The sequence below is a fragment of the Equus przewalskii genome, chromosome 30 (genome assembly GCF_037783145.1).
Source record: "Equus przewalskii isolate Varuska chromosome 30, EquPr2, whole genome shotgun sequence".
Classification (NCBI taxonomy): domain Eukaryota; kingdom Metazoa; phylum Chordata; class Mammalia; order Perissodactyla; family Equidae; genus Equus; species Equus przewalskii.
In genome coordinates this window covers 15,542,133-15,567,173 of record NC_091860.1, presented here as the reverse complement: position 1 = coordinate 15,567,173, position 25,041 = coordinate 15,542,133, and the positions used below count along the sequence as shown (strand labels likewise).

The 25,041-nt window shown below is 35.1% G+C and overlaps 1 protein-coding gene across 1 annotated transcript in view; it reads left to right on the top strand.

The window, feature by feature from the left end:
* The window catches only part of MALRD1 (MAM and LDL receptor class A domain containing 1), a 648,353-nt gene that overhangs the window by 6,359 nt on the left and 616,953 nt on the right, over nt 1-25,041 (top strand). Inside the window, exon 2 of the mRNA XM_070600827.1 lies at nt 9,789-9,929. Within this exon, the coding sequence (XP_070456928.1) occupies nt 9,789-9,929 (141 nt within the window). The remainder of the gene's footprint in view (nt 1-9,788; nt 9,930-25,041) is intronic.

Genomic DNA, 25,041 nt, shown 5'->3' with positions numbered 1-25,041 from the left:
CAAGAGCCAATTTTTGTTCAAAATTGAATGTCTGTTTCTCTTTGCATTCCAGTTATAATCGTTCTAACTTTCTTAGAGTCAGTGACCAGAGAGAGGTCACATACAAGGAAGAGAAGAAAAGAAAAACAGAGTTATTAAGATTTCAAAATTTGTCACCAAAGGAATCTACCCTGAAGATGCTGAAAGTGCCAAAGCAGGCTCTTGTGATGTGTAGTTAGAATGTGATGCTGTCCTACAAGTTTGTTCAGAGGGAGCAAGAACACTGGAGGGAGGGAGTCAGTATACATAACACATATGCGAAATCATGTTGGGGGGCGAGGGGAAGCATGAAAGGGAGACCAGAGGGAGAAAGCATTGATTGGAGATGGGCTCTGTATGTTCTGGAAGGTCATCTGATGAGAAAAGTAAAGATGTTTGTGTAGCGTGTACTCATGCTATCCCCTAAGGTTGGTTGTTTTTTCTGGTAAGAAACTGAACCTTCAAGATCTTCTGGACATCACAGGCATAACTGTGGAGTTCACCAGAATATACAGCATAGTATTTGAACTGGGAAGTCACAGCATGGGAATCCTAACTCTGTGGCTGCACTGGGGATTGCAAACCGTGAGATTATGAATAATTCTCTCTTTAATTCTGAAGGTTGGAATTTCAGTCTTAATTTCTAGGCAGGCCCAGAGAAATCCCCATTTCTCTTGGGTTGCATAAAATATTCTAATTTGGTTTTAGAATGGAACAGTTCCTCATTCTAACATTCCAGTCCTTAAAATGACCAAAGAGGGTTATAGGCTCTAGATTCATAATGTTTGCACAAAAACACCTAAAATTTTCACAGACTCCAGTCTTTGCCTACATGAGTGCTATGGTTTTGAGTTCTATGATATTTACCCTAATTTCATGCAACAAATTAAGTACACTGAATCATTTGCTCCATGAAAAATGGCAAAATCTCTTTTTTGTTTATTGCATTTGACAAACTCATTAGTACCATTTTGTGTTAATATCTTTGTAGATCCTTTGTCTTTTCTGGTGTGTAGTCAAAATCTTAGAACTATTATATCATAGAGAAATAAAGTCTTTAAGCTGCTCTAAATCAAAAGCTTCATTTTGTAAATGTGAAGGAGGTGGGGCTCTAAGCCAAGAGGTTAATAGCACAAGGAGATGCTGCTAATTAATGGTGACCTGAGACTCAAACTGGGGCCTCAGAACAGTGATATGAAATCTAGTTTTTATGCGTTGGATAACTTTAGAGGATATTATAAAATGTATTAAAAGCTTCTAAATGAAATTACCCCTTATTACTGATGTCAGATATGTACCTAAATCTCTTTCAAACTGTTTCCTTTCATTAAATTTGGATATAGGCAATTTTATTTATTTATCTTTATCTTATTGTCAATCCAGATAATTTCAGAACTATTATGTATGATTTACACAAATTGCAGGATACTTCTATTGAGGTGAATTGGAAAAGGAGATACCTGTGACAATAAAACAGAAAATATCGTGTAGAATGGAATGGAATAGAAGAGCGAGACAAAATGGAGAGAGCGGTACAAGATTTTACAACAACAAGATAGAATAAAACTAAAGCGCACAGAGCTGCACACTGGTTTCAACGTTTAGGATGAGATGCCTATGAGATACGCCTAAGAAAGACCAGGGGAGGAAAACCAGAGGAGGTAGAAGATAAGACTTAGGGAAAGGGGAGTCAAGAGTGCTGGAGTCACAAACTCGAGAAGGCTTGGAAGAGTTTAACAAAGATCGCAAATACTTGCATGCCAAGGAAATGAATTTACAAACTCCGTATTGAAACTTTTGCTGATGGAGAGTCTGACAATTTTCCAGTGAGCAAGGGCTAGCAAATGGAAATTAGAAGTACCCACTTTGACTAATAATAAAATAGCATGCATGTCTGTTTAGAGTTTTATCGTTTTATTTTAGTTAACATAAACATATTTACAAGGGCTTTTATTATTTTACGCTAACATTTTCTTTTCTCCAACATATTTTTCTTGCAAGACAGCTGATCTTAATCTTGCTCCAAAGGGTGGACTTCAAAGAGACCCTGAACTAGGCATTTTTTTTTGTATGTGTGTCTATTAGATTCCTTCTGCTATTTCGAAAACGATCTTCACAAAATGCTTTTCGTGTCGGATAACACTGTCAGGAACTCTTCACTCTTGGCAGTTACTGGAAGACCTGGATGCTGTTGTACACAGTTGTGTAACATAAGTCATTTTCCTTAATAGATTTTGGTGTCCAGAATTGTTTCACAGTTGTGGACTGTGTTTGTTCAGACTGGTAGTGGAAATGTGAAAGAAAAGATGAACCATATGCCGTGTGAATTCTCCTTTCATCTCTGAGTATGATTTTATACAAAAGTACCAGTGCTTCTTGCCTGTGAAAAGATAAAAGCAAACTAACAAACTGAAGAAGCACTCTGAGTTCATTCTGAAAATTGGCCGGATAGTGAATCTTTCTCACAAGCGGAAAGCTAAAACTTTACTGGAATTGTATCTTGGCCCATCCTACAGGGCTTCTATCATGATTCTAACAAAAGAAGCCATATAACAGTTAGGGCAAACTTGGTGGAGGCATGTACCTTGGTGAGACTTCAAGCAAAAAGAATTAAGCATGCCTTTATGAAATGATGTCATCCTTCCAGAGCTGCCAGCAATTTCTTTAATATTTTGCAGGAAGTCATGAAAAATTAGATATTAGCTTCATTAGGGCAAGAAATTTACCTAGTTCTCCCCATTTCCTAGAAGACTGATTGGCACATAGAGTCAATAAATATTAGATCGACTGACTGATTACTGGTTTACTGACTAGCTGAATTTGTCAGCTGCATTATTTCTTTCATCATGGAATTGGATAAAGCTACTCAATCTTGCAATGTAGTCCGTTCTTGTTTTGTGGCTCAACTGTGAAAATTGACATCATCCAAGAAGGACATTCAGTTTGAGAGGTCCCTTTGAAAATTTCAAAGACACCCGGTGACATCAAATGGTGAACTGTTTCTTCCCAAGAAAAATGTCTCCTGATGCCAATATCTATTCGTGGATGGAACTCCTGCCATACTTGTCATCCCATGTACCTTTTCTGTTTATCAATAAATATCATTTCTATGTGTGCGTGTTGACACTAAAGGTTTGACTAGAAATCCTGAGAGAGCAGTCTTGCATTCTGTTGTCAAAGTTATCAAATTTAAGAAGGCAAGGACCTTAAAAATCACAGCTTTTAAATATTTCCATCAAAGAAACAGGATTAGAATAAATGTTCTCTATTACCTAAAAATAATTGTGACTTTCCAGTGAATAAGTTCTGGAATGCTTGATTGGATTTGAAAGAAAAATTTTTACGTATTTTGAGAGAAATTGTAAAGCTATTTGGGAAGAAAATGACAGGAGTTCATTTGTTCTTGAATTAGTTTACTTGCTGGAGAGTTTCTCATGCAAGAGCTATTAACTCTCCTTAAAGGCCTTGTATTCACCATTTTAGAAACTATGGAAAAGAAATAATATCTTTTGGCCCAGCTGCTACTCTGGAATAAAGAATTATATGTAAACAGCTATACAAGATTTATAATACTCGAATAAATACTGCTGCAGACTAGAGTGAATGCCATGCCTTGTCAATATTTCTCCAGAAATCACCAGATATTTAGGAACACTGGAGAACTCTTTTGAAAATCATTAATCCTGAAACAGTGTTACAGTTAAAACACAGTTTGGAAATCCTTTTCTCATTGATGTAGATAACATCAATGACATGATCCTTCAAAGGTGTTCTTAGTGACTTGAGAATAAAGGCAACTATATGACAAGAATCTAACCTAAGTAATATTGGATATTTCTGTTGTGAGCGACGGAAGTCCTAATTCCATTTGCTATCACATACCTTTGTGAGTTAGAGCTTTTCCTGTTTGTCTCTCAATGAAAATATTAAAATTAATGCAGTGTGAAAGATAACAAACATTTCTCTGATAAAAACTAATTAATACTTTCAAATTGCCAGGCCAAATAATAGCAATCTTTCATTGAAATTTACTCTCGAGAATAATTAAAGTTTGCTTTCATTTAATTGGGATCTTTTGGATTCATTTCATCCTTTGCAGGAACTGGCCATTAATTTTTTCATTAAATGAAAGTAAGGGAGATAATTCTTCTTGAATACGTTTTTATATGTTATCTACATGAAGGAAATCATTTTCTAAACAGTAAAATGAATTGTATACAAAATTTTATGACGATGTAATCCATAGCTTTCCTCAAAAAGAGAAGGAGATAAAAACATCTAATAAACTTGGAATAGAAGGGAACTACCTCCACATAATAAAGGTATATGAAAACCCACAGCTGATATCATACTCACAGCCAGCATCGTAACTCTCTAGTGAAGACTGAGCTTTTCTCCTAAGATCAGAAACAAGACAAGGATGCTCTCTTTCATTACATCTATCACTGTAGTACTGGAAGTCCTAGCCAGAGCAATTAGAAACGAAAAAGAAATAAAAGGCGTTCAATTGGAAACGAGCAAGTAAAGTTATCTTTGTTGCAGAAAACATGATCTTAAATGTAGAAAACTCTAAATATTCTACCAATAAAACTGTTAAATAAATAAATTCAGCAAAGTTGCAGGATACAAAATCAACGCTCAAAAAGCAGTTGTGTTTCTATACACTAACAATGAACAATCTGAAAAGGAAATTAGGAAAACAAAATAGCATCAAACAGAGCAAAATACTTAGGAATAAACTTAACCAAGGAGAAGAAAGGCATATATACATGGAAAGCTGCAAGTCGTTGCTGAAAGAAATTAAAGAAGATATAAATAAATGGAAAGACATTCTGTGTTCATGGATTGGAAAACTTTACATTATTTAGATGTCAGTATCACCTAAAGAGATCCACAGATTCAATGTAATCCCTATCAAAATCCCAAGAATGTTTTTTGTGGAAAGAGTAAAATCTTTCCTAAAACTCATATGGAATCTCAAAGGATCCAAAAAAAAAAAAAAAACCAAATTTTGAAAAAGAACAAAATTATAGGGCTCACACTTCCTGTTTTCAAAACTAGAGTGTGGAATTGGCATAAATACAGACATCTAGGCCTATGGAATAGAATTGAGAGCCTAGAAATAAGCTTCTCACACATGATAAAGTGATTTTCTACAAGGATGCCAAGACTGTACAATGGCGAAAGAATGGTCTTTTCGACAAATAGTGTTGTGAAAACTGGATATCCACATGCTAAAAAATTGAAGTTGAATCTTTATGCTATATACAAAATTAACTCAAAATGGATTGAAGACCTAAATGTAAGAGGTAAAACTATAAAATTCTTAGAAGAAAACTCTCAGGGGAAAAGTTTTGTGTTATGGGATTTGGTGATGATTTCTTGGATATGACACCAAGAGTCACAGACAACAAAAGAAAAAATAAATAAGACTTCATCAAATGAAAAACTTGTACATCAAAGGACACTGTCAGAATGAAAAGTCAATGCATGGAAAAGAATTTGCCAATCATGTATCTGATAAGAGAGTGACATGCAGAGTATATAAAAATATTCTTATAACTGATCAAAAAACAAACAACCTGATTAAAAAATGAACAAAAGGGGGCTGGCCCTGTGGCTGAGTGGTTAAGTTTGCGCGTTCCGTTGCAGGCGGCCCAGTGTTTCCTTGGTTCGAATCCTGGGCGCGGACATGGCACTGCTCATCAAACCACGCTGAGGCAGCATCCCACATGCCACAACTAGAAGGACCCACAACGAAGAATATACAACTATGTACTGGGGGGCTTTTGGGAGAAAAAAGAAAAAAATAAAATCTTAAAAAAAATGAACTAAAGATTTGAATTGACATTCTCCAAAGAAGACATACAAGTGCCCAATAAACATGTGAAAAGATATTCAACATCAGTAATCATCCGTGAAATGCAAATCAAAACCACAATGTGATACCACCTTGCACACATTAGGATGGCTATTATAAACAAACAAACAAAACCCCAGAAAATAACAAGTGTTGACAAAGATGTTGAGAAATTGGAACACTTGTGCATTGTTGGTGGGAATGTAAAATCTTTTAGCTTCTGTGGAAATGGTATGGAAAGTCCTCAAAAGGTTAAAAATAGAGTTACTATATGATATGGCAATTCTCCTTCTGTAGATATATCCAAAAGAAATGAAAGCAGGGATGCCAAAGATATTTGTACTCATTTTTATAACAGCATTACTCCCAACAGCCAAAAGGTGAAAGCAACCCAAGTGTCCATCAGCAGATGAACAGGTAAACAAAATGTGGTGTATACATACAGTGAAATAGCATTTAGTCTTAAAAAGAAGATAAAAACTCTGACATATGCTACAACATGGATGAACCTTGAGGACATTAAACCAAGTGAAATAAGCAAGTCACAAAAGCACAAATACTGTATGATTCTACTTATATGAGGAATCTAGTGTAGTCAAATTCATAGACACAAAGTACAATGGTGGTTGCCAGGAACTGGAGGGATGGGTGATTGAGGAGTTATTCTTTCATGGGTACGGAGTTTCAGTTGGGGAAGATGAAAAAATTCTGAAGTTGGATGGTGGTGATGGTTGCATAACAATGCGAATGTTATTAATATCTCAGGACTGTACACATAAAAATGGTTAAAATGATAAATTTTATGTCGTATATATTTTGCCACAGTTTTTCAAAAAAGAGCAGTATTTGTCCTTAAGTAAAGACTACAACAGTGCCTCATAGAACTTTTAGGAGGAAGAAAGATATGCATTATTCATACAGATCCAGGCAAAATTGTGAAATAAGGGGTTTGCTTTTAATATCCTCTACCTCTCTCTTTCTAGGTTTTTCCTAATTCTTACATGTTCTGTCATCTAAGAAATTTATGTTGTGGTGATTTACACATGCCATACTTTAATCCTGAGTTAATCCTGAGTTCTGCACCAATTTCTTCACCATTATCACTTTAAAATTTTATTCCTTCCCATTTTCTCAGAAGCATGCCCTAAGTTAACTATCACTTGGGGATTTAATTTAATATTTTTCTTCCCATTATGGTGTAAATGATTGAATCTATGATGGACTCTTCAGTGAATTTTTAATGAAGGAATCTGGCACTGTGCAAACCAATTCAGGAGATAATCAGATCTTCTAAGTAACCTCAAATCGCAACATAGAGACACCCTCACTCTTAGACTACAATACATCTGACTTTTGGTATCATAGAATTAAAAACAAAATGATAAATTCCGCAAGTTAAAAAGGCCCAGCAACATGGATTCGATTGAGAAGTTTCTGCATACCACTCCTTGTTGTTCCATATCCTGTCCAACTGTGGCACTACTCAACACAATTTAGTGATGGCTGTGGTGGAAGAAATCTACATAGAGTCAGATTTTAGTATAGCAAATCATTTCAGATTTGAATCTAGATGTGTGGCATATGGAATTAAAAGGCAAATCAGCCACAATTCAAGGAAAATTGTTTAAATGGTTTAAAATATACAATTCTCTGTTGGGGGAAAAATGAATATCCAGAAAATTTTCAGATGCATTTTTGAATATCCAGCAGTTATTTGAAGTTCATGATTGCTTTTCTAATAAAAATTAGTTGAAAATGTATGCTCATTAGATTCATTTTATAACAAAAAGAACCCCTGTTGAGACTGTTCAGAGGGAAAAATGTTTTATTTAGCTATTTTCCTAGTTCTAACACTTCCAGAAATCATCATCATTGTCCTTGTGTATTAAAAAGAGCAAAGAACATTGCAAACAGTTGTTAACTGAGTAATTGTAATGCAAAACAATTTCTTAGTACTTAAAAAATGTTTACACCTATGCAAGAATGTGTGTACATTTTATACACATATTGCTGAAATCTGATAAAAATAGAATATTTTATAATCACAAATAGATTGTGAAAATTGCTGGGAGCTAAAGGGGACTTGAAAATAGATATTTATGCAGATGCATGCATAGCTAATTGAATGACACACACACACATATATACGAATAACTATTTACTTTAGTTCATTTTTTGTTCAACCAGATTTCCTGGACTACTAAGGTTCCATGAGGTAATAACCGGTGTATTCCAGCTATTCTAAATATTTCAAAGGTCTTATGGCAATTGTAAATTTAGCCATGGTATGATTCATAGACCAATCAAATTTCTTCACTTTTGGATAGAATTATATCAATTCTGTCTGGAAATACTGCTTTCCTCGGGCTGACTAGAAGCTCTGATAGACTTCTAATTCTAGATCTTTGATAAAAATGGGACAGTGAATTAACAATTAGGCCTTAGAACAGAGCTTTAAGAGCTCATGTTCTGGAGTCAGAAAGACCTGGGTTCCAAGCTTGGTCCCAGCACTCACTAGCTATTTTATCTTGGATGAATTACTTAATGTCTCTAACACATTGTCTAAGTTTCCTCATTTTTAAAATGGAAGAAAATGCTTGTTTCGTAAGGTTGTTGTAAGAAATAAATAACCTGCTACAAGAAGAATGCCTAGCACAGAACAAACTACCTCGATAAACTCTAGCTATTAAGATCTCTGTAATTATTACAGAATAATAGCTGGTCTGTGAAACCTTTCAAAATAGAAGTAAAATTCCTCCAGGAGTAAAATCAACAAAATAGACCTTTAGTCATAAAGTAGATTTAGTTAATGTTGTTTAAATGTGACATTTCTAAATCAGCTCTCAGTACTCATGTGAGTGATCTCAAGAACATGTACCAGACAGATGTATTATTATTATTAAATAATATTTTGTCCAAAATGTGATTAAGTAAAAATTATGTTTTTGTGATTGGGTTGCCAAGCATTAACTATTAACCAGCATATTTACTCCCACGATAGCTGATGCAACCAGTACGGCAAGAACAAACTTGTCAAAGGAAAATCTCCACCATTGCTGAGGACTACAACTGGACGGGTGCTATTTGTGGTTGAGATAATCTGCTTTTTTAGAGAGTGACATTTGCACAGGGTAGAGAATGGAATAAAGCCCTGCTTGGGTGGTTATTGTGAAAAACCAAGCGTCTGAATCCTTCTGCTTCTCCCAAGCCTCTTGGATCGGTTACATCCACAGAAAAAGAAAAAGAGCCAAAAAATGCCTTTGTTGTGATAAAAGCACTAAGAATTTCAAAAACACTGAGATTCCACAGGGAGGTGCTATGTTTAATTGCAGGGGTCCATCACAGCATCCAAGGATGGTTGAGTTTCAATCAGAGAGGCCTCTGTGATTTGGTCTGCCCAAACTTGAAATTCTGAAATGCCTGGATGGCAGGAATATCAAGGGGGAGTTAAAGATGTAACCTTAATAGTAATTCCTCATGTTTTATGGTGCCTAAGAGTTGTAAAGTATGTTTATATACATTATGTCATCCTCATAGCAATTGTTTGAGAGAGACAGGGCAGGATGTCATTATTCTAATCTTACAAGTGAAGAAAAGGGCTTGCCGTGCTTGAGCGGTTTGGCTAAGGCACCCAGTTAAAAAGAGAAAAAATCAGGATCAGGTCCTCACTTTTCTGACTTCCTGTGGCATTCTTTCTATTTGACCATGTTGGTTTTCATGTATGGTGATTTATTAGCATGTTGTATGCAAAAAAAAGCTTTGCATGAATAAAGTAGATTTAAAATGTGAAAAATAATCATATGTTAACCTATGTTTGTCATTTGTTGCTAAGCTTTCTTTTATTTCTATTGTCTTATTCCTTAAGAAGCTAAACGAGATTCTGATAGCTAATTTCTTTTTTTCTCATTAGGCTCGAATTATGAAAGATGTGATTTTGAGGATGGGCTCTGCAGTATGATACAAGATCAGAGTCTGAGACTTGGTTGGATCAAGAGAAATGGGATGACTGGTCTGTCAGCTCCATTTTACGATCACAATGGTGATATGTCTGGTAAATGTTTTGAATCTCTTTCTTTAATTTTTTTGCTCAAGTGGTCAATTAGGCCAGTAGAATCTTAGCTGATATTTAGATAGTAATAATGATAATATCTAATTTTATGCATTCTTTAATCATTTTCAAGGTATTTATGATTCTAAAATATTACATTGGATTCTCATAATTGGATTTCTGGGATCCCAAAGTCTATCTAGACAATACTTGGGATTTTCCAGCCATTTTGACTCTTTATGGAATTGTAAAATTTAAACCTGATGATACTATATAGATGAATTGGTCAAATTGCTTTGCTTTTGGCTGGACTGATAGCTCTGTCTAGTAACACTTGTTTTCTCAGGCTGACTAGAAAACTCTGAGGTGCTGCTTACTAGTCTTTGAGGTGGCTCTGGAGCCACACATTTATTCATTTGTTTATTTGTTAACTAATGAACTTCATACATTCACCATTTTGTGCCAGGTGATTAAGATATTTCAGTGAGGAAAAATCAACTCCATGTCAGCTCTCATATATTGGGCTTAGACATGAAAAGAGGTAATAAATTGCATGGCGTAACTAATTGAAGGCTGGTGATTTTTTGTAAATGTGATGCTTCTCTCAAATAAACACAAATAAATGTTAAATATGAGTATATCCCTAGAGATAATTTAAGAAAGCAAATGTTCAGGCTTTATAAAGCTTTATAAAGGTATAAAACAATAGATTATTTGGAAATGTTTACATAAGTACTACACATGTGGATTAGAATCCTGACTCCACTTACTAGCTGTATCTTGAACAATTAATTTTTTTAAGCCTTGGTTTTCTCAACTTTCAAAGGGCGAATAATGATGCTTAGTTCATAGGATAGTTGGTTTAAGAGCTAAATGAGATGTTGGTAAAAACTTGTCATAAAATATCTGATGTTCAAAAGAGCTATATATTTAGTACATTTCCGAATAATTTTGGTGTTCCTCACTTTAACTTCTATGTAAGTAAGATGGAGTTTCTTATGTTGTTTGGCTTTGATGTCAAAATACTTTTTTTTTTTTAGAATTTTTAATAACTGTCAGGAATAAGCCAACTTTATCACAAGAAAGGCACCAGCTTCACAAACAGGACCAATGACTCACTGCAATGCTTGTAACTCGAATTGTGGATTCAGTTGTGTTAGATGGTGATATTGACTCTTGTTCCCAACTTTTAGCCATTGCAATGCCTTGTGAATTGTTTGATTCTGTATATCTCTCCTTTGGCATCTCGCCACTGCTCCTTCCTTTTAGTTAGAAGAAGAAGAATTTTCACAGCATACATTTGTTTACCCTAATCTTCTTCATGGGTAGAATACCTGATCCTTTCCTCTTTTTTTGTATGTGGCTCTTACTCTATTCTTCTTGCTTACTCCTCATCTTAGATTTAGACAACACTAGGATCTCCATCATTGTACCTTTTTCCTTTCCCCCTTGTTTACTTCCCTCTTTCTTTCCTTTCTTCCTTCTCTTTTCTCATTTTGCTGTGCTAATTTTTTGATAGCCTAGCCATGAGATAAAATGGGGGTAATTCACATTAAAATTGAGATGTTTTATAGGCAGACACCATTTTAACTGTGTCACTTGGTTTGACTTAAGATCTTTGGAGTCAGACTAGATGGGTTTGAACCCTGGCCCTGTCAAGCTGTTAGCTGTGTGGTCTCAGTTTCCTTATCTGTCAAGTGGAATAATAATAATACAAGCCTCATAGGGAAAGGGGGGCAAAATATGGCCTGGCATAGTTACTGAAGGGAGGTAAGTTTAATAATAGTCACGTATCTTTTGTAACTGCAATTAAACGTTAAAATATGAGTATTTCCCTGGAGATAATTTTAAATAAGCAATTGTTCTGCTTTTAGATATTAGCTATTTGAAAATGTTTATGGAAAAATCATCTTGTTGGAATCTTGTCTCCATTCGAAAATCCTTATTTCATGAGTATTAATAAAATTTTTGATTAAGTTACTCTTGAAATAATTTGTTAGTGCTCCAAAATAATATTTTTCATCATGTAATCAATGCTTTGAGAAGTTTTCAGAGCTAAGTTTGAAAATCTATTAGAACATCAAACACATCACTGTGTCAATATTTCGAGTCTACTAAAGCTCAGGGCAGAGTGATTAAAATTTAGTATAGGTCCGTTTATCCCTTCCTCGTTGTCTTTTATTTCATAGTGGTCACATGTATTACATCTATAATCTATATACATTACAAATCTCACAAGTTAATGTTGTAAGTTTTTCTTTATACATTATTAAAATAAATTAAGAAGAAAATATTCTTTCATTTTGTTTATTATTTGAAATACTCTTCATTCCTCTGTCTGAGTCTGTCTGTATTATCATTTATCTTTAGCCTGAAGAATTTTCTTTAGTATTTCTTATAGCCCAGTTCTGCTGATGACAAATTATGTCAGTTGTTCTTTTGTGAAAATGTCTGTATTTTCCCTTCATTCTTGAAGTATATTCTCCTTGGATAGAGAATTTTTCATGGACATATTTGTTCTTTTAGTGCTTTGAAGTTATTATTTCACTATCTTCTGGCCTCCTTCGTTTCTGATGTGATATCGACAATTATTCAAATTATTGTTTTGCTCTATTTAAAAATATCTTAATTTTTTGATGCTTTCAAGATTTGATTTACTATGATGTGCTTAGGCATAAGATTTTTCAAATCCTTCTTGGGTTAAATAAGCTTTGTAAATCTGAAATTATGTATTTTCACCAATCTTGGAAAATATTCTGCCCTTATTCAGTTTTTTTTTCCTACCTCATCCTCTCTATCCTCTTCTTGGACCTCAATCACCAATATGTGAGACAACAGGCTTAAAATATTCTTACTGAGGCTCTCATCATATATTTTGATTATATTTTCTCCATTTTTCACATTGAGCAATTTCAATTGATACATCTTTAAGTTTTGTGATTCTTTCTTTGTCATCTTCATCATACTGAGAAGCCCCTCCAATGATTTTTAAAATTTTTTTTTAGATATTGTATAAGTATTTCCATTTGATTGCTTTTAAATGGTTTTTAATTTCACTACTGAGATTTCTTATCTTTTCATTCTTTAAGAGCATATTTTCCTTTACCTCATTGAGCATAGTTATAACGATGGTTTTAAAATACTTGTATGTGTTATCTCAGAATTACTCTTTCTTTATTGCCTTTTCTCATGATACAGTCATATTTTCCCGATTCTTCATCAAATAATTTTGGATTGTATACCTCACATCATGAATATTAACATTGTGGAGCATCTGGATTCTGTTATATTCCTTAAGAGAGTGTTGATGATTTGTTTTGTTTAAGTGCGTGATTAACTTTCTTAGACTCAAATTGAAAACTTTGTTTTGTTTGTTATGGGCAGCAGTTCAGACATCAGTTTAGTTCTTTAAGTTTACCTGCTGGAAGTCCTCCCTGCACATGCATATTTCATTTTTAGCAGAGTTTGGGGCAGACTTTATTCATAGAACATGGGACACCCCTCTATCTGGCTTTCTTCATTTTAGAATTCCTCTCTTAATTTATGGTGGATCAGGCTGTCCTGAACTCCTTTCTCTGCTTCTTCAGGGCAAGGAGACAGCAGACTTTCTATCAGTTTCAGCCACACACACGGCTACAACTGCAGTCTAACCTTTGTCTAAGGCCTGAGGGAACCTAACTTCTTCTGATCCCTTCATTTCTCCAAGTTTCTATTCCCATAAAAATATGCACTTTTTTTGTTTATCTTTAAAGCCTCCTGAGGTCCAAGCTTTCAGGTTTCTCTTGTTTTTAAATATAAGCATTATTTTTATCACTGGGTTTTTAAACTGAGTTTTCTAACTCTAGCATGTCCTAAACTGCTCCATCCTGCCCTTTCTGAAGGGACCTAGGAGCCATAATCCATTCCTTAATACTTGACAGGCTGCATTACAGAGACTGTGGGTTGGATTATTTCATTGAGAAGAAACAGCAAAAGTCCAAAAATAGAAAGAAGAATCTCACATCCTTACTCTCTAGATCAAATTTTTCCAGCTTGTATAGTCTTAATATCTATTTATTTTGAAATCAGAGAAAAAAAATATTTTTTTTGAGGAAGATTAGCCCTGAGCTAACTGCTTCCAATCCTCTGCTTTTTGCTTGGGAAGTCTGGCCCTGAGCTAACATCTGTGCCCATCTTCCTCTGCTTTATATGTAAGACACCTACCACAGCATCGCTTGCCAAGTGGTGCCCTGTCCACACCCGGGATCCAAGCCAGCGAACCTTGGGCTGCCAAAGCAAACATGCGCACTTAACCGTTGCACCACGGGGCCAGCCCCCAAATCAGAGAAAATTTAATGTTCATTTATTTCTTTGTATCTAATTCAAAAACTTTTTATTGGGCATTTACATTTCTCCACATACTATTCAAGGACCTGCAGATATAATAGTGAACAAGGACACAGTTCTTACTCCCAGGGAACTTGCTCTGGTGATGGAGACATAAACCTTATACCTATGTTGATTTGTTAAGAGTAAAAAGTCATGCAATCATTCTTATAGCTGCATATACACATTGAAAAGCCCACAATGTGACAGGATAACATATGTGAGTGTGCACGTTTTGCAGATGTCATTCTGGAACATCTATGTTGCTTTTACCTAAGAAATTTCAATTGAATAACTCGTATATTCCAGGGATCTGCATATATTCTTTTAAATGGCCTGATAGTAAATAATTTTGGGCTCTATGTCCCAACTACTCAACTCTGCCATTGTACTATGAACATAGCCACAGACCATGCATAAAGGTTAAGCATGACTGTGTTATAATAAAACTTTATTTATGGACACTGGAATTTATAATTCATATAATTTTCACATTGCCAGAAAAATGTTATTCCTCTTTTGAACTTTTTCAACCATTTAAACATGCAAAAACCCTTAGCTCTCAGGCCATACAAGATCAAATGATAGGTGAGATTTGCCTGCAGGTTGTAGTTTATTGTCCCTTATGTTCAATAAATATTAATTAAGCATTTTTACGACTGACAATAAGAAATATTGGGGATACATGAGTAAAGGATAAAATTCCTCCTCTAATAACCCACAGATAAGTTGTAATTTTTTTTTTTTTTTGGTGAAGAAGATTGGCCCTGAGCTAACATCTGTTGCCAATCTTCCCCTTTTTTTTGTTTTTTTCCCCCCAAACCCCGGTACATAGTTGTATATTCTAGTTGCAAGTCATTCTAGTTCTTCTGTGTGGGTTGCCACCACAGCATGGCTTGATAAGTGGTGTGTAGGTCTGCATCCAGGATAAAACAGTGAACCCTTGGTTGCTGAAGCAGAGTGTGGGAACTTAAACACTTGGCCATATGGCACCGTATAATCTTGATTTTAGTGGTCAGTGATCACTTTTATAGCAAACAAAGCTGAAGCATACCTTGATGTACACCCTGATTCTGTAAAAGAATCAGATTTCTTATGCTATTTAAAAATTCACCTAAATTTTCAATTAAGGGGGAGATTTTGTTATAGTAGGGAAGCTTATTTCTTAGAATAAAAATACAGATAAGATTTGTGTTAATGAAGTGGAATTATAGTGTATATTTTCCCACTTGTCCCATTTTCAGTATTGTAGTTATACTATTTTAAGAGTAAAAAATGATTAAAAATAAAAAATTTACTATATATTTAAGTCCATATATTTATATATGGTTGTGGCAATTGTTAATTTCAATTTGAAAGCTTTTGTTAATGCCAGTATGCCTAAATCATCATGATAAGTGCAGTGAATATTAGAAAGACTGTTAATATACAGGTTGCATATCAAGATGTTTATGATCTCTTTGGAAAGCATTCTTTAGAATAACACAATTAATTACAATACAGGAAGAAATTTTATAAGTGCTTTAATGTCATTCTGAGAAAATTACTCTGTGGCTATAAGCAAATTCTGACTCTGGAAAGGAGAAGAGCATTTGAGAAAAGACTTGAAAGATGAGCGGTATTTCAACAGACAGGGAAGTGAGATAAATGATATTTTAAATTTAAAGAACCACGCATAGAGATATTTGGCGTGCTCAGACGATGATATAACAGCCCACTATGACTAGAGGGTACTGTCTTTGGAAATTAAGATCAGGCTGTAAGTGTATTTGGGACATCACAAATAGTGTCACCCAAAGGCTACTGATTTTGCTCATCAGTATGATTTCCTTCCCTCTTTTCCCTCCTCTGCCCAAATTCCTTCACAGTTGACAATCCCATCTCTGCTCCTGTTCAACCAGGCAGCAGAAATGAGAGACACTGATGGATGTGTGGCAGTGCCTGAGGAGTTGTATAAAGAATTTCAAGGGCATACACATTTGGTACTTAATGATTCATTCTTCTTCAAGTAGTATTTTGCAGCGAGCCTTAGTTTCTTCCACAGATTCTTTGGTTGTCAAGCTAATATTATCAAGCTCCTTGATGTGTGCCTGCATTCGTGTGTGTTTTATTTTTATTTTTTTTGCAGAGGAACATTCACCCTGAGCTAACATTTGTTGCTGATCTACCTCTATTTTGTATGTGAGCCGCGGTCACAGCATGGCCACTGATAGATTGAATTGTGTAGGTCTGTGCCTGGGAACTAAACCTGGGTTGCCAAAGTGAAGTGTGCCAAACTTAACCACTAGGCCACCGGGACTGGCCCAATGTGTGTGTGTGTTTTAAATGAGTTAGCTGTGTGAGGTTTTCATACTTCCTCAACAGACTTCATGCCTGTTTTTTATTGGATAATATAATATCTGTTTATTTTCCCATTTCTTTTATTTCAAATTCAGAGTTATACATTAGTCAGAGAATCATAGTTGACCACTTAGATGATTATTTGAATTAACTGATATGCTATCAATGAAATTTCTCCATGTAACATAAGTAGCCAAGCTGTCAAATGTTTTAAATAAAATTCTTCCACTGATTAGAGCTAACAAATTTAATACGTTCTATAAGTTTTCTGTATAAATATAGACATTTTCTCCTATGTATCATTTACTTTCCTTTTAGCAGGAATTTGACCTTTACAGGCAGATGGCTTGTTTATTTGCCAAATTTACATGGGTATGTATTCTTCAAATTAATTCATCCACAAGTGAAAAAAAAATCTATACTCAACAGAAATACATAAAATTAAATAATAGTATATTGAAATAAATATAATACAAATTTCAAAGAATATATCTTTCGAACTGCAGACAAAGGGTCAGTAGACTGAGATTCTGCCAAATGAAAGTGAGCAGAGAATTTTACCCATTAAAATGGTTGGACAGTATACAGCAGATTTCAATTCTCTACAAATGAAGTCTGGCAACTGTGATGAGTATAAACATTGATTCAGTGTGTCCTATAATTGAATTAGTCAAGGAAGAATTTACAGGGGAAGAATTTACAGGGACTCAACTACTTTAGAGTTTATAGACTTTGGTCAATACCTTGAGATGTAGCAAATGGAACAAGAGAACCAAATTGGTGTCTACCTAATTGTGGTCGGCAGAATTCTAAATGTCCTGCCAAGATTCTCATCTGCTGGGTATTCAATCAAACACTAATCTAGGTACTATTGTGAAGGGACTATGTGGATGGAAATAAGATTACTAATCAGTTGACCTTAAAGTAGAAAGGTTGTCTTGGATTATTCAACTGGGCCCAATGTAATCACATGAGCTCTTAAAAGCAAAAGAGGAAGGCAGAAGAGTCAGTTGGAAGGGAGATGAAGTAGACGAGGAAGGCAGAAGAGATGAGGCAAAAGAGAAGATCAGAGATTTTGGAAGTATGAGAAGAAGTTCACCCGTGCTGATGGCTTTGCAGATGGAGAAAGGAGGCCACAAAACAAGGAATTCAGGGGCCTCTGGAAGCAGAGGACAATTACCTGTTAACACCCAGAAAGGATAAAGGGACCTCAGTTCTACGACTGCATGGAATTGAGTTTTGCCAACAACCTGAATGAGCTTGAAAATGATTCATCCCCCCAGAGCCTTGAGAAACGGGTACAACCAGCCAATATCTCCATTTTGTCTATTGAACCTCTAAGCAAAGTAGCGTCTGAGCCGTGCTGTACCTGGACTTCTGACCTGTATAGAAACCGTGAGGGGCCAGCCCTGTGGCCGAGTGGTTAAGTTCACATGCTCTGCTTCAGCGGCCCAAGGTTTCACCAGTTTGAATCCTGGATGTGGATATGGCACCGCTCATCAGGCCATGCTGAGGTGGTGTCCTACATGGCACGACTAGAGGCACTCACAACTGGAATACACGACTATGTACTAGGGGGCTTTGGGGAGGAGAAGAAGAAGAAGAAGAAGAAAAGAAGATTGGCAACACTTGTTAGCTCAGGTGCCAATCTTTAAAAAAAAAAACTGTGAGATAATACATTTGTGTTGTTTTATGTCACTAAGGGTATGGTAACTTATCATGGCAGCAACAGAAAATCAATACACTAATTTTTGAAGTTTTTAGGAAAAGACAGTTTTATAATTTCTTGATTGTCCATTCATGCTTATAATTAAATTTTGGAGTGGCCGGCTCCATGGCCGAGTGGTTAAGTTCGCGCGCTCCGCTGCAGCGGCCCAGGTTCGGATCCTGGGCATGGACATGGCACCGCTCGTCAGGCCACGTTGAGGCGGCGTCCCGTGAGCCACAACTAGAAGGACCTGCAACTAAGATATACAACTGTGTATGGGGGGCGGGGGGGAGGGGAGTTGGGGAGATAAAGCAGAAACAAAAAAAAAAGATTGGCAACAGTTGTTAGCTCAGGTGCCAATCTTTAAAAAAAAAAAAAATTTGGAATGAGTAAAATTTCCTTTTACTTGGTAGAGAGGGAAAAAAATCTAAATTTGAAGCCCAGAGGCCTAGATTCTTGATTCAACTTTGACATTAACTCCTTTGAGCATGATTTGGGGCAAATCCCAGGGCTTTCCTTTTTCTGTTTTATGTGGTCTCAATTCCTCCAGTTTTTCACTTATGTGTTTAATTTTTCATTCTTGCCACCATTTTCATTCGTTTGTTTTAGAGCATTCCCAAAGTTCAAGATGTTTCCCATTAATGCCTCTAGTCCATCCAGCCCTTACTTGTATAATTTTGATGAAGTAAAATGCATTCATTTACTTGTTTGCTTGCTTCCTTTTGCTTTAGGAGTCATAGCTTAGAAGACATTGCCTTGTCTGAGGTCACAAAGACTTACATCTATGATCTCTTCTCAGAGTTTTACATCTTAAATTTAGGTTTTTAATCAATCTTGAGTTAATTTTTGCATGTAGTGTGAGGTAGCCACTTTCTTTTGCATGTGGCTATCTAGTTGTTTCAGTACTCTATGTTGAAAAACTATTCTTTCTCCATTGAACTGTTTTGGCCTCTGATCAAAAATCAGTTGACCACAGATGCACGGATTTATTTCTGGACTTCCAACCTTTATGTCTATACTAATGCCAGTACCATGCTGTCTTGATTACTGTAGCTTTGCAGTGAGTTTTAAAATAGGGAAGTGTTAGTCCAATTCTGTTCTTCTCTTTTAAGATTTTTTGGGCTACTTTAGTGTTTTGTTTTTTCATTTCTATACAAATTTTAGGATCATCTTATTAATTGCTGCAAAAATAGTACTAGAACTTTTGAGAGAAATTGCACTGAATCTGCTAATAAAATTAGAGACTATTGCCATATCAATAATATTAAATGTTCCTACCGATGTACACATGATGTCTTTCCATTTATTTAGGTCCTCTAATTTCGTTTGGCATTGCTTTGTAATTTTCAGAATACAAAATTTGTTTTTTTTTAAAATTTATTCCTATGTATTTTATTCTTTTTGATGTTATTATAAATGAGATTTTCTTAGCTTTTCAGATCTTTCATTGCCAGTCTATAGAAATGAAACAGATTTTTGTATATTGATTGTGTATCCTACAAACTTACCTAACTTATTTATTAGCTCTAATAGTTTGTTGCTGTTGTTGGGGGAGTTTCCTTAGGGCATTCTACATGGAAGAGCATGTCGTCTGTGAATAGAGATAGTTTTACTTTTTGTTTCCATTCTGGATGTCTTTTCTTAATTTTTTGGTCTAATTTCCCGGCTAGAAACTCCAGTACAATGTTGAGTAGAAGTGGTAGTAGCAGATATCCTTGTCTTGTTCCTATTAGGGGACAAAATTTTAATCTTTTACTGTCAGTTATGATGTTAGCTGAGGGTTTTTTGTGGATGCCACTTATCAGGTAACATGTTCCTTTCTGTTACTAATATGCTGAGTGTTTTATGAGAGAGTGTTAGACTTTGTCAAATATATTTTCTACATCTATTGAGATGATCATGTCATTATTGGTCTTTATTTGATCAATATGGTGTTTTATAGTGATTGGTTTTCATATGTGGAACCAACTTTGCATTCCTGGGATAAATTCCACTTGGTGATGATGAATAATCCTTTTCATATCTTGCTTGATGAGGCTTGCTAGTATTTTGTTTAGTGTTTTTACATTTATGTTCGTTAGGGATATTGATCTGTAGTTTTCTTTTCTTGTGATATGTTTGTCTGGTTTTGGTATCGAGGTAATAATGGTCTCATAGAATGAGTTGGGGAGTGTTATATGCTCCCCTAATTTGTTCAAGAACTTGTGGGGCTGGCCCAGTGGTGCAGCAGTTAGGTGCGCACGTTCTGCTTCAGTGGCCTGGGGTTCGCAGGCTCCAATCCCGGGTGTGGACATAGCACTGCTTGGCAAGTCATGCTGTGCTAGGTGTCCCATATATAAAATGGAGGAAGATGGGAACGGATGTCAGCTCAGGGCCAGTCTTCCTCAGCAAAAAGAGGAGGATTGGCAGCAGATGTTAGCTCAAGGCTAATATCTTCCTCAAAAAAAAAAAAAAAAAGAACTTGTCAAGTATTGCTATTACTTCTTCTTTAAATGTTTATAAAATTCTCTAGTTGATCCTTCTGTGACTGAGAATTTCTTTGTGGAAAGCTTCTTGATTACTGATTCATTATCTTTACTTGTTACAGCTTATTCAGTTTTTATATTTCTTCTTGAGTCAGTTTTGGTCCTGAGTCAGTTTTGTGTTTTTCTAGGAATTTGTCCACATCATCTGGGTTATCTAATTTACTAGCTTGAAATTGTTGATAATGTTACCTTATAGTTGTTTTTATTTCTATAAGTATGATAGTTCTGACCCCTATTTCACTCTTCATTTAGTAAATTGAGTCTTCAATTTTTTGTTGTTATTGGTCAGTCTTGTGAAAGTTTTGTCAATTTTGTTGATCTTTCTTAGAACCAACTTTTGGTTTATTTAATTGTTTTTCTATCATTTGTCTATTCTCTATTTCATTCATTTATGCTCTAATATTTATCATTTTCTTCCTCTGCTTGCTTTGAGTTTAGTTTGCTCTTCTTCTAGCTTGATGGGGTGGAAGGTTAGATTGTTGTTTTTAAAACTTTAAAAAAATTATTAGTTTACAGCTATAAATTTATTTCTAAGCACTAATATACCTGCATCTCATATATTTTGAAAGATTATATTTTCATTTTCATTCATCTCAAGTATTTTCTAATTTCTCCTCTAATTTCTCCTTTGCCCCGTTGGTTATTCAGGAGTGTGTTATTTAATTTCCACATATTGTGAATTTCCCACATTTCTTTCTGCTATTGACTCAAATTGCTCCATTATGGCTATAGAACGTACTTGTATGATTCACATCCTCTTAAACGTATTGAGACTTGTTTTATGGACTAAAATATGATCTTTCCTGGAGAATATTCTGTGTGCACTGTAGAAGCATGTGTGTTTTGCTGTTGTTGGTTGGAGTTTTCTATATGTGTCTGTCAGGTCTAATTGGTGTTTAGTGTTGTTCAGGTCTTCTGTTTCCTTACTGATCTTCTGTCTAATTGTCCTATGTATTTTTGAAAGTGGAGTATTGAAGTCTCCAACTATTATTGTTGAATTGTCTATTTTCACTTCAATTCTCTTAGCTACTGCCTCATATAATTTGGGGCTCTGTTTTTAGATGCATATATGTTTATAATTGTTATATTTTCTTGATAGGTTCATTCTTTTATCATTATAATTTGTCCTTGTTATCTCTAATGCCAACCATTTTGTGTTAAAATCTTTCTTTTCTGAATTTCCAGCTTTCTTTTGGTTATGGTTGGTATGGTATGCTTTTTATATCCTTTTATTTTCAGGCTGTTTGTGTAGCTGAATCTCAAGTGAGAGACACATTCTATGATTGGATTGTCTTTGTATAACGATATGCCACCCTTGAACTTTTCATTGGAGATTTTAATCTATTTACATATATCATAATTACTGATAAAATAGAATTTATGCCTGCCATCTGCTACTTGTTTTCTGCATGTCTTATGTCTTTCCTGTTACTATGTTCCTCCATTAATGTCTTCTTTTGTGTTAAATAAATATTTTCTAGTGTATCATATTAATTCATTTTTTCTACTATGTGTTTTTGAATTACTTTATAAGTGGCTGCCCTAGGGATCACATTTAACATCTTAATTTACAACAATCTAGGTCAGATTAATACCAATTTAATTGCAATAGCATATAAAAAACTTTGATCTTATCCAGCACCATTCTCCCCACCTTTATATTGTTACTGCCACAAATTACATCTTTATATATTGTGTGCCCATCAACACTGAATTATAATATTTATTAATTGTAAAAGCTAATTTTTATCCACTATAACAATGGAGTATAATAATTAGTTATAGATTTTTATAATTTCTGTCTCTTTATTGATATTCTCTACTTTGTGAGGCATTATTCTCATGGTTTCTGTAGTTTTTTAAACATCGTTTCCATTAGCTCTTTGAAATATTTAAAATAGCTGATTTAAAGTCTTCATCCAGTAGGTCCAACGTCTGGACTTCCTCAGAGACACTTTCTATTGATTGCATTCTTTCATCTGTATGGGCCACTTTTTCTTGTTTCTTTGAATTTCTCACAATTTCTTTTGAAACTTGGACATTTAAAATCTGGAAATCTGATCACTTTCCTCCCAGGGTTTGCTGCTGTTGCTGTTTGTTGTATTTGTTGTTGTTTTTTAGTCTAGTGACTTTTCTGAACTAATTCTCTAAAGTCTTTATTCTTGTCATGTATGGCCACTGAATTCTCTGCTTGGTCAGCTTAGTGGTAAACTAATGATTGGAGAGAGACTTCTTTAAATGCCTGGAACCAATAAATCTCCTATGCTTTGGGGGGACTCTATGTACATGTTGGGGTGCACCTTTAGCAGTCACCTAGGCAGTTGATAACTCTGTTTTAGTTTTCACTTCCTGCTTCCATAGATCTTCAGAATCAGCCAGAGATGAGAGCTTAGGGCCTTTTCAGGTCTTTCCAGAGCATGTACACAGTCCTACGCATGCACAGTCTCAGGCACAGCCCTAGGCAAGACTTTACATCAGCTATTTTAAATATTTCAAAGAGCTAACAGAAACCATGAGCATGTGCACAGTCCTAGGCATTCACAGGAATATGTTGGAGTGTTTCAAAGCCCCTATAGGGCACCTCATTCTTCAGATTTTATTTTAAGCTTTTTGGTTAGTCTGTTGTTAGCCCCAACAGTTTACAATGCCTCAGGCAACTGTAAAGTTAAAACACTTCTCAGTAATTGTTTTCAACAAATGCCTGCTGAGAAGAAGGCTTTTGCACTGGACAAGTTATTAATACGATCAATTTCAGGCAGACTTGTAAGTAGGGTCTTTTAAGAAACACCAGACATGTCAAATAATGATAATTATTTGATAATGAGGCTTTCAAAGAGCTCTAGCTCTATTCTGCTCATTCTTGCAGCTGCCATGCTGTACCAGGAGTGTGTGCTACCATTTTTCAAAGTTACTGTGGAGTTAAAGAGTGGGCAACTGCAATTCAGCCATTTCTTGAGTGAAAGCTCTCTAGTTTGCCCTAATCCTTGCTATGGCCATTTTTGTCAATTTTTTCATTGCTTTTATGGAGGAGAAAATTTTCAGATGTCTTTATATTGGCATTTTCATTAACATCACCGTCATGTTTATTGTATGTTTTACCATTTATTAAAGTGACTCACCTAGCTCTTTAGCACTGAAGTTGACTTAAGTTGATATGGCAGCATTCATTCACAATTGCTAGCAATGATAAGGGATTACTATTCGAAGGTATCCTTTAAGAGATACAGTTGTAGCAAACATTACATGGTTGTTTTGATCTTGTTAGTTTAATGAACAGGTATGTGACAAAACTTAGGATTCCATGGAAACAGAACTTAATAAATAGAAATTACCAAGTTGAAGGAGTTTGTATCGAAGACTATTATTTCCTCTATTATCTGAACAGGACCGTATTTCTGTCATAGATGAACACACTTTTCCCTTTCCGAAAGTTTTGACATTTTAACCTTTGCTTCAGGCCTTGGACCTTGTCATGATGATCCATTCCTGTGGCCTGATTCTTTTGGAAATGTTCTTGACAACTGATATTATCTCACTATTAAAATATTCCATTTTTTGAGTTCCTTTGAGCCAGTTGGATACTCTGTAGCATGCAATAGGATTTATGTTTCTCCTGCTCACATTCATTCCCATTAATCACTTAGAACTTGGGGAATGAAAGAAACCCAAGGCTGCCTGTTAATAGTTGAGGAAAGTGAGACTGAAAATTCTACCTTATCTTTCCTGAGGATCAAGGTTGGTGGATTTCACAGCTAAAGTTATTGGATTTAGCCCTCCAAATTTTGATTCATGGTTTTTTTTGCTTTCATATTTTATATACTTCCTTTTGTTTTTAATCATCATACTTGATTTATGTTTGGATTTTACTTCAACGCTTACCCAGCAACTAAGAAAAAATATTTTTGAAAGCCCTTTAATATAAACATTTAAGATTATAAATGAAATCATGCTGTTTGTACTCTTATTTTGTCATTTGAATTATTAACACTTTCTCAGAAGATTATTTTAAATACGTGTTAAAGAAATGCTATGCAGTTGCTTTTATGGACACAAACATAAAATGAGAATTTATGAATCGTATAAATAAACTGAAGTGAATGTGGTATACAGAATAATAGGAGACATATGATGATGATGATGATGTGTGTGTATGGGTGTTTGTGTGTGTGTGATATGT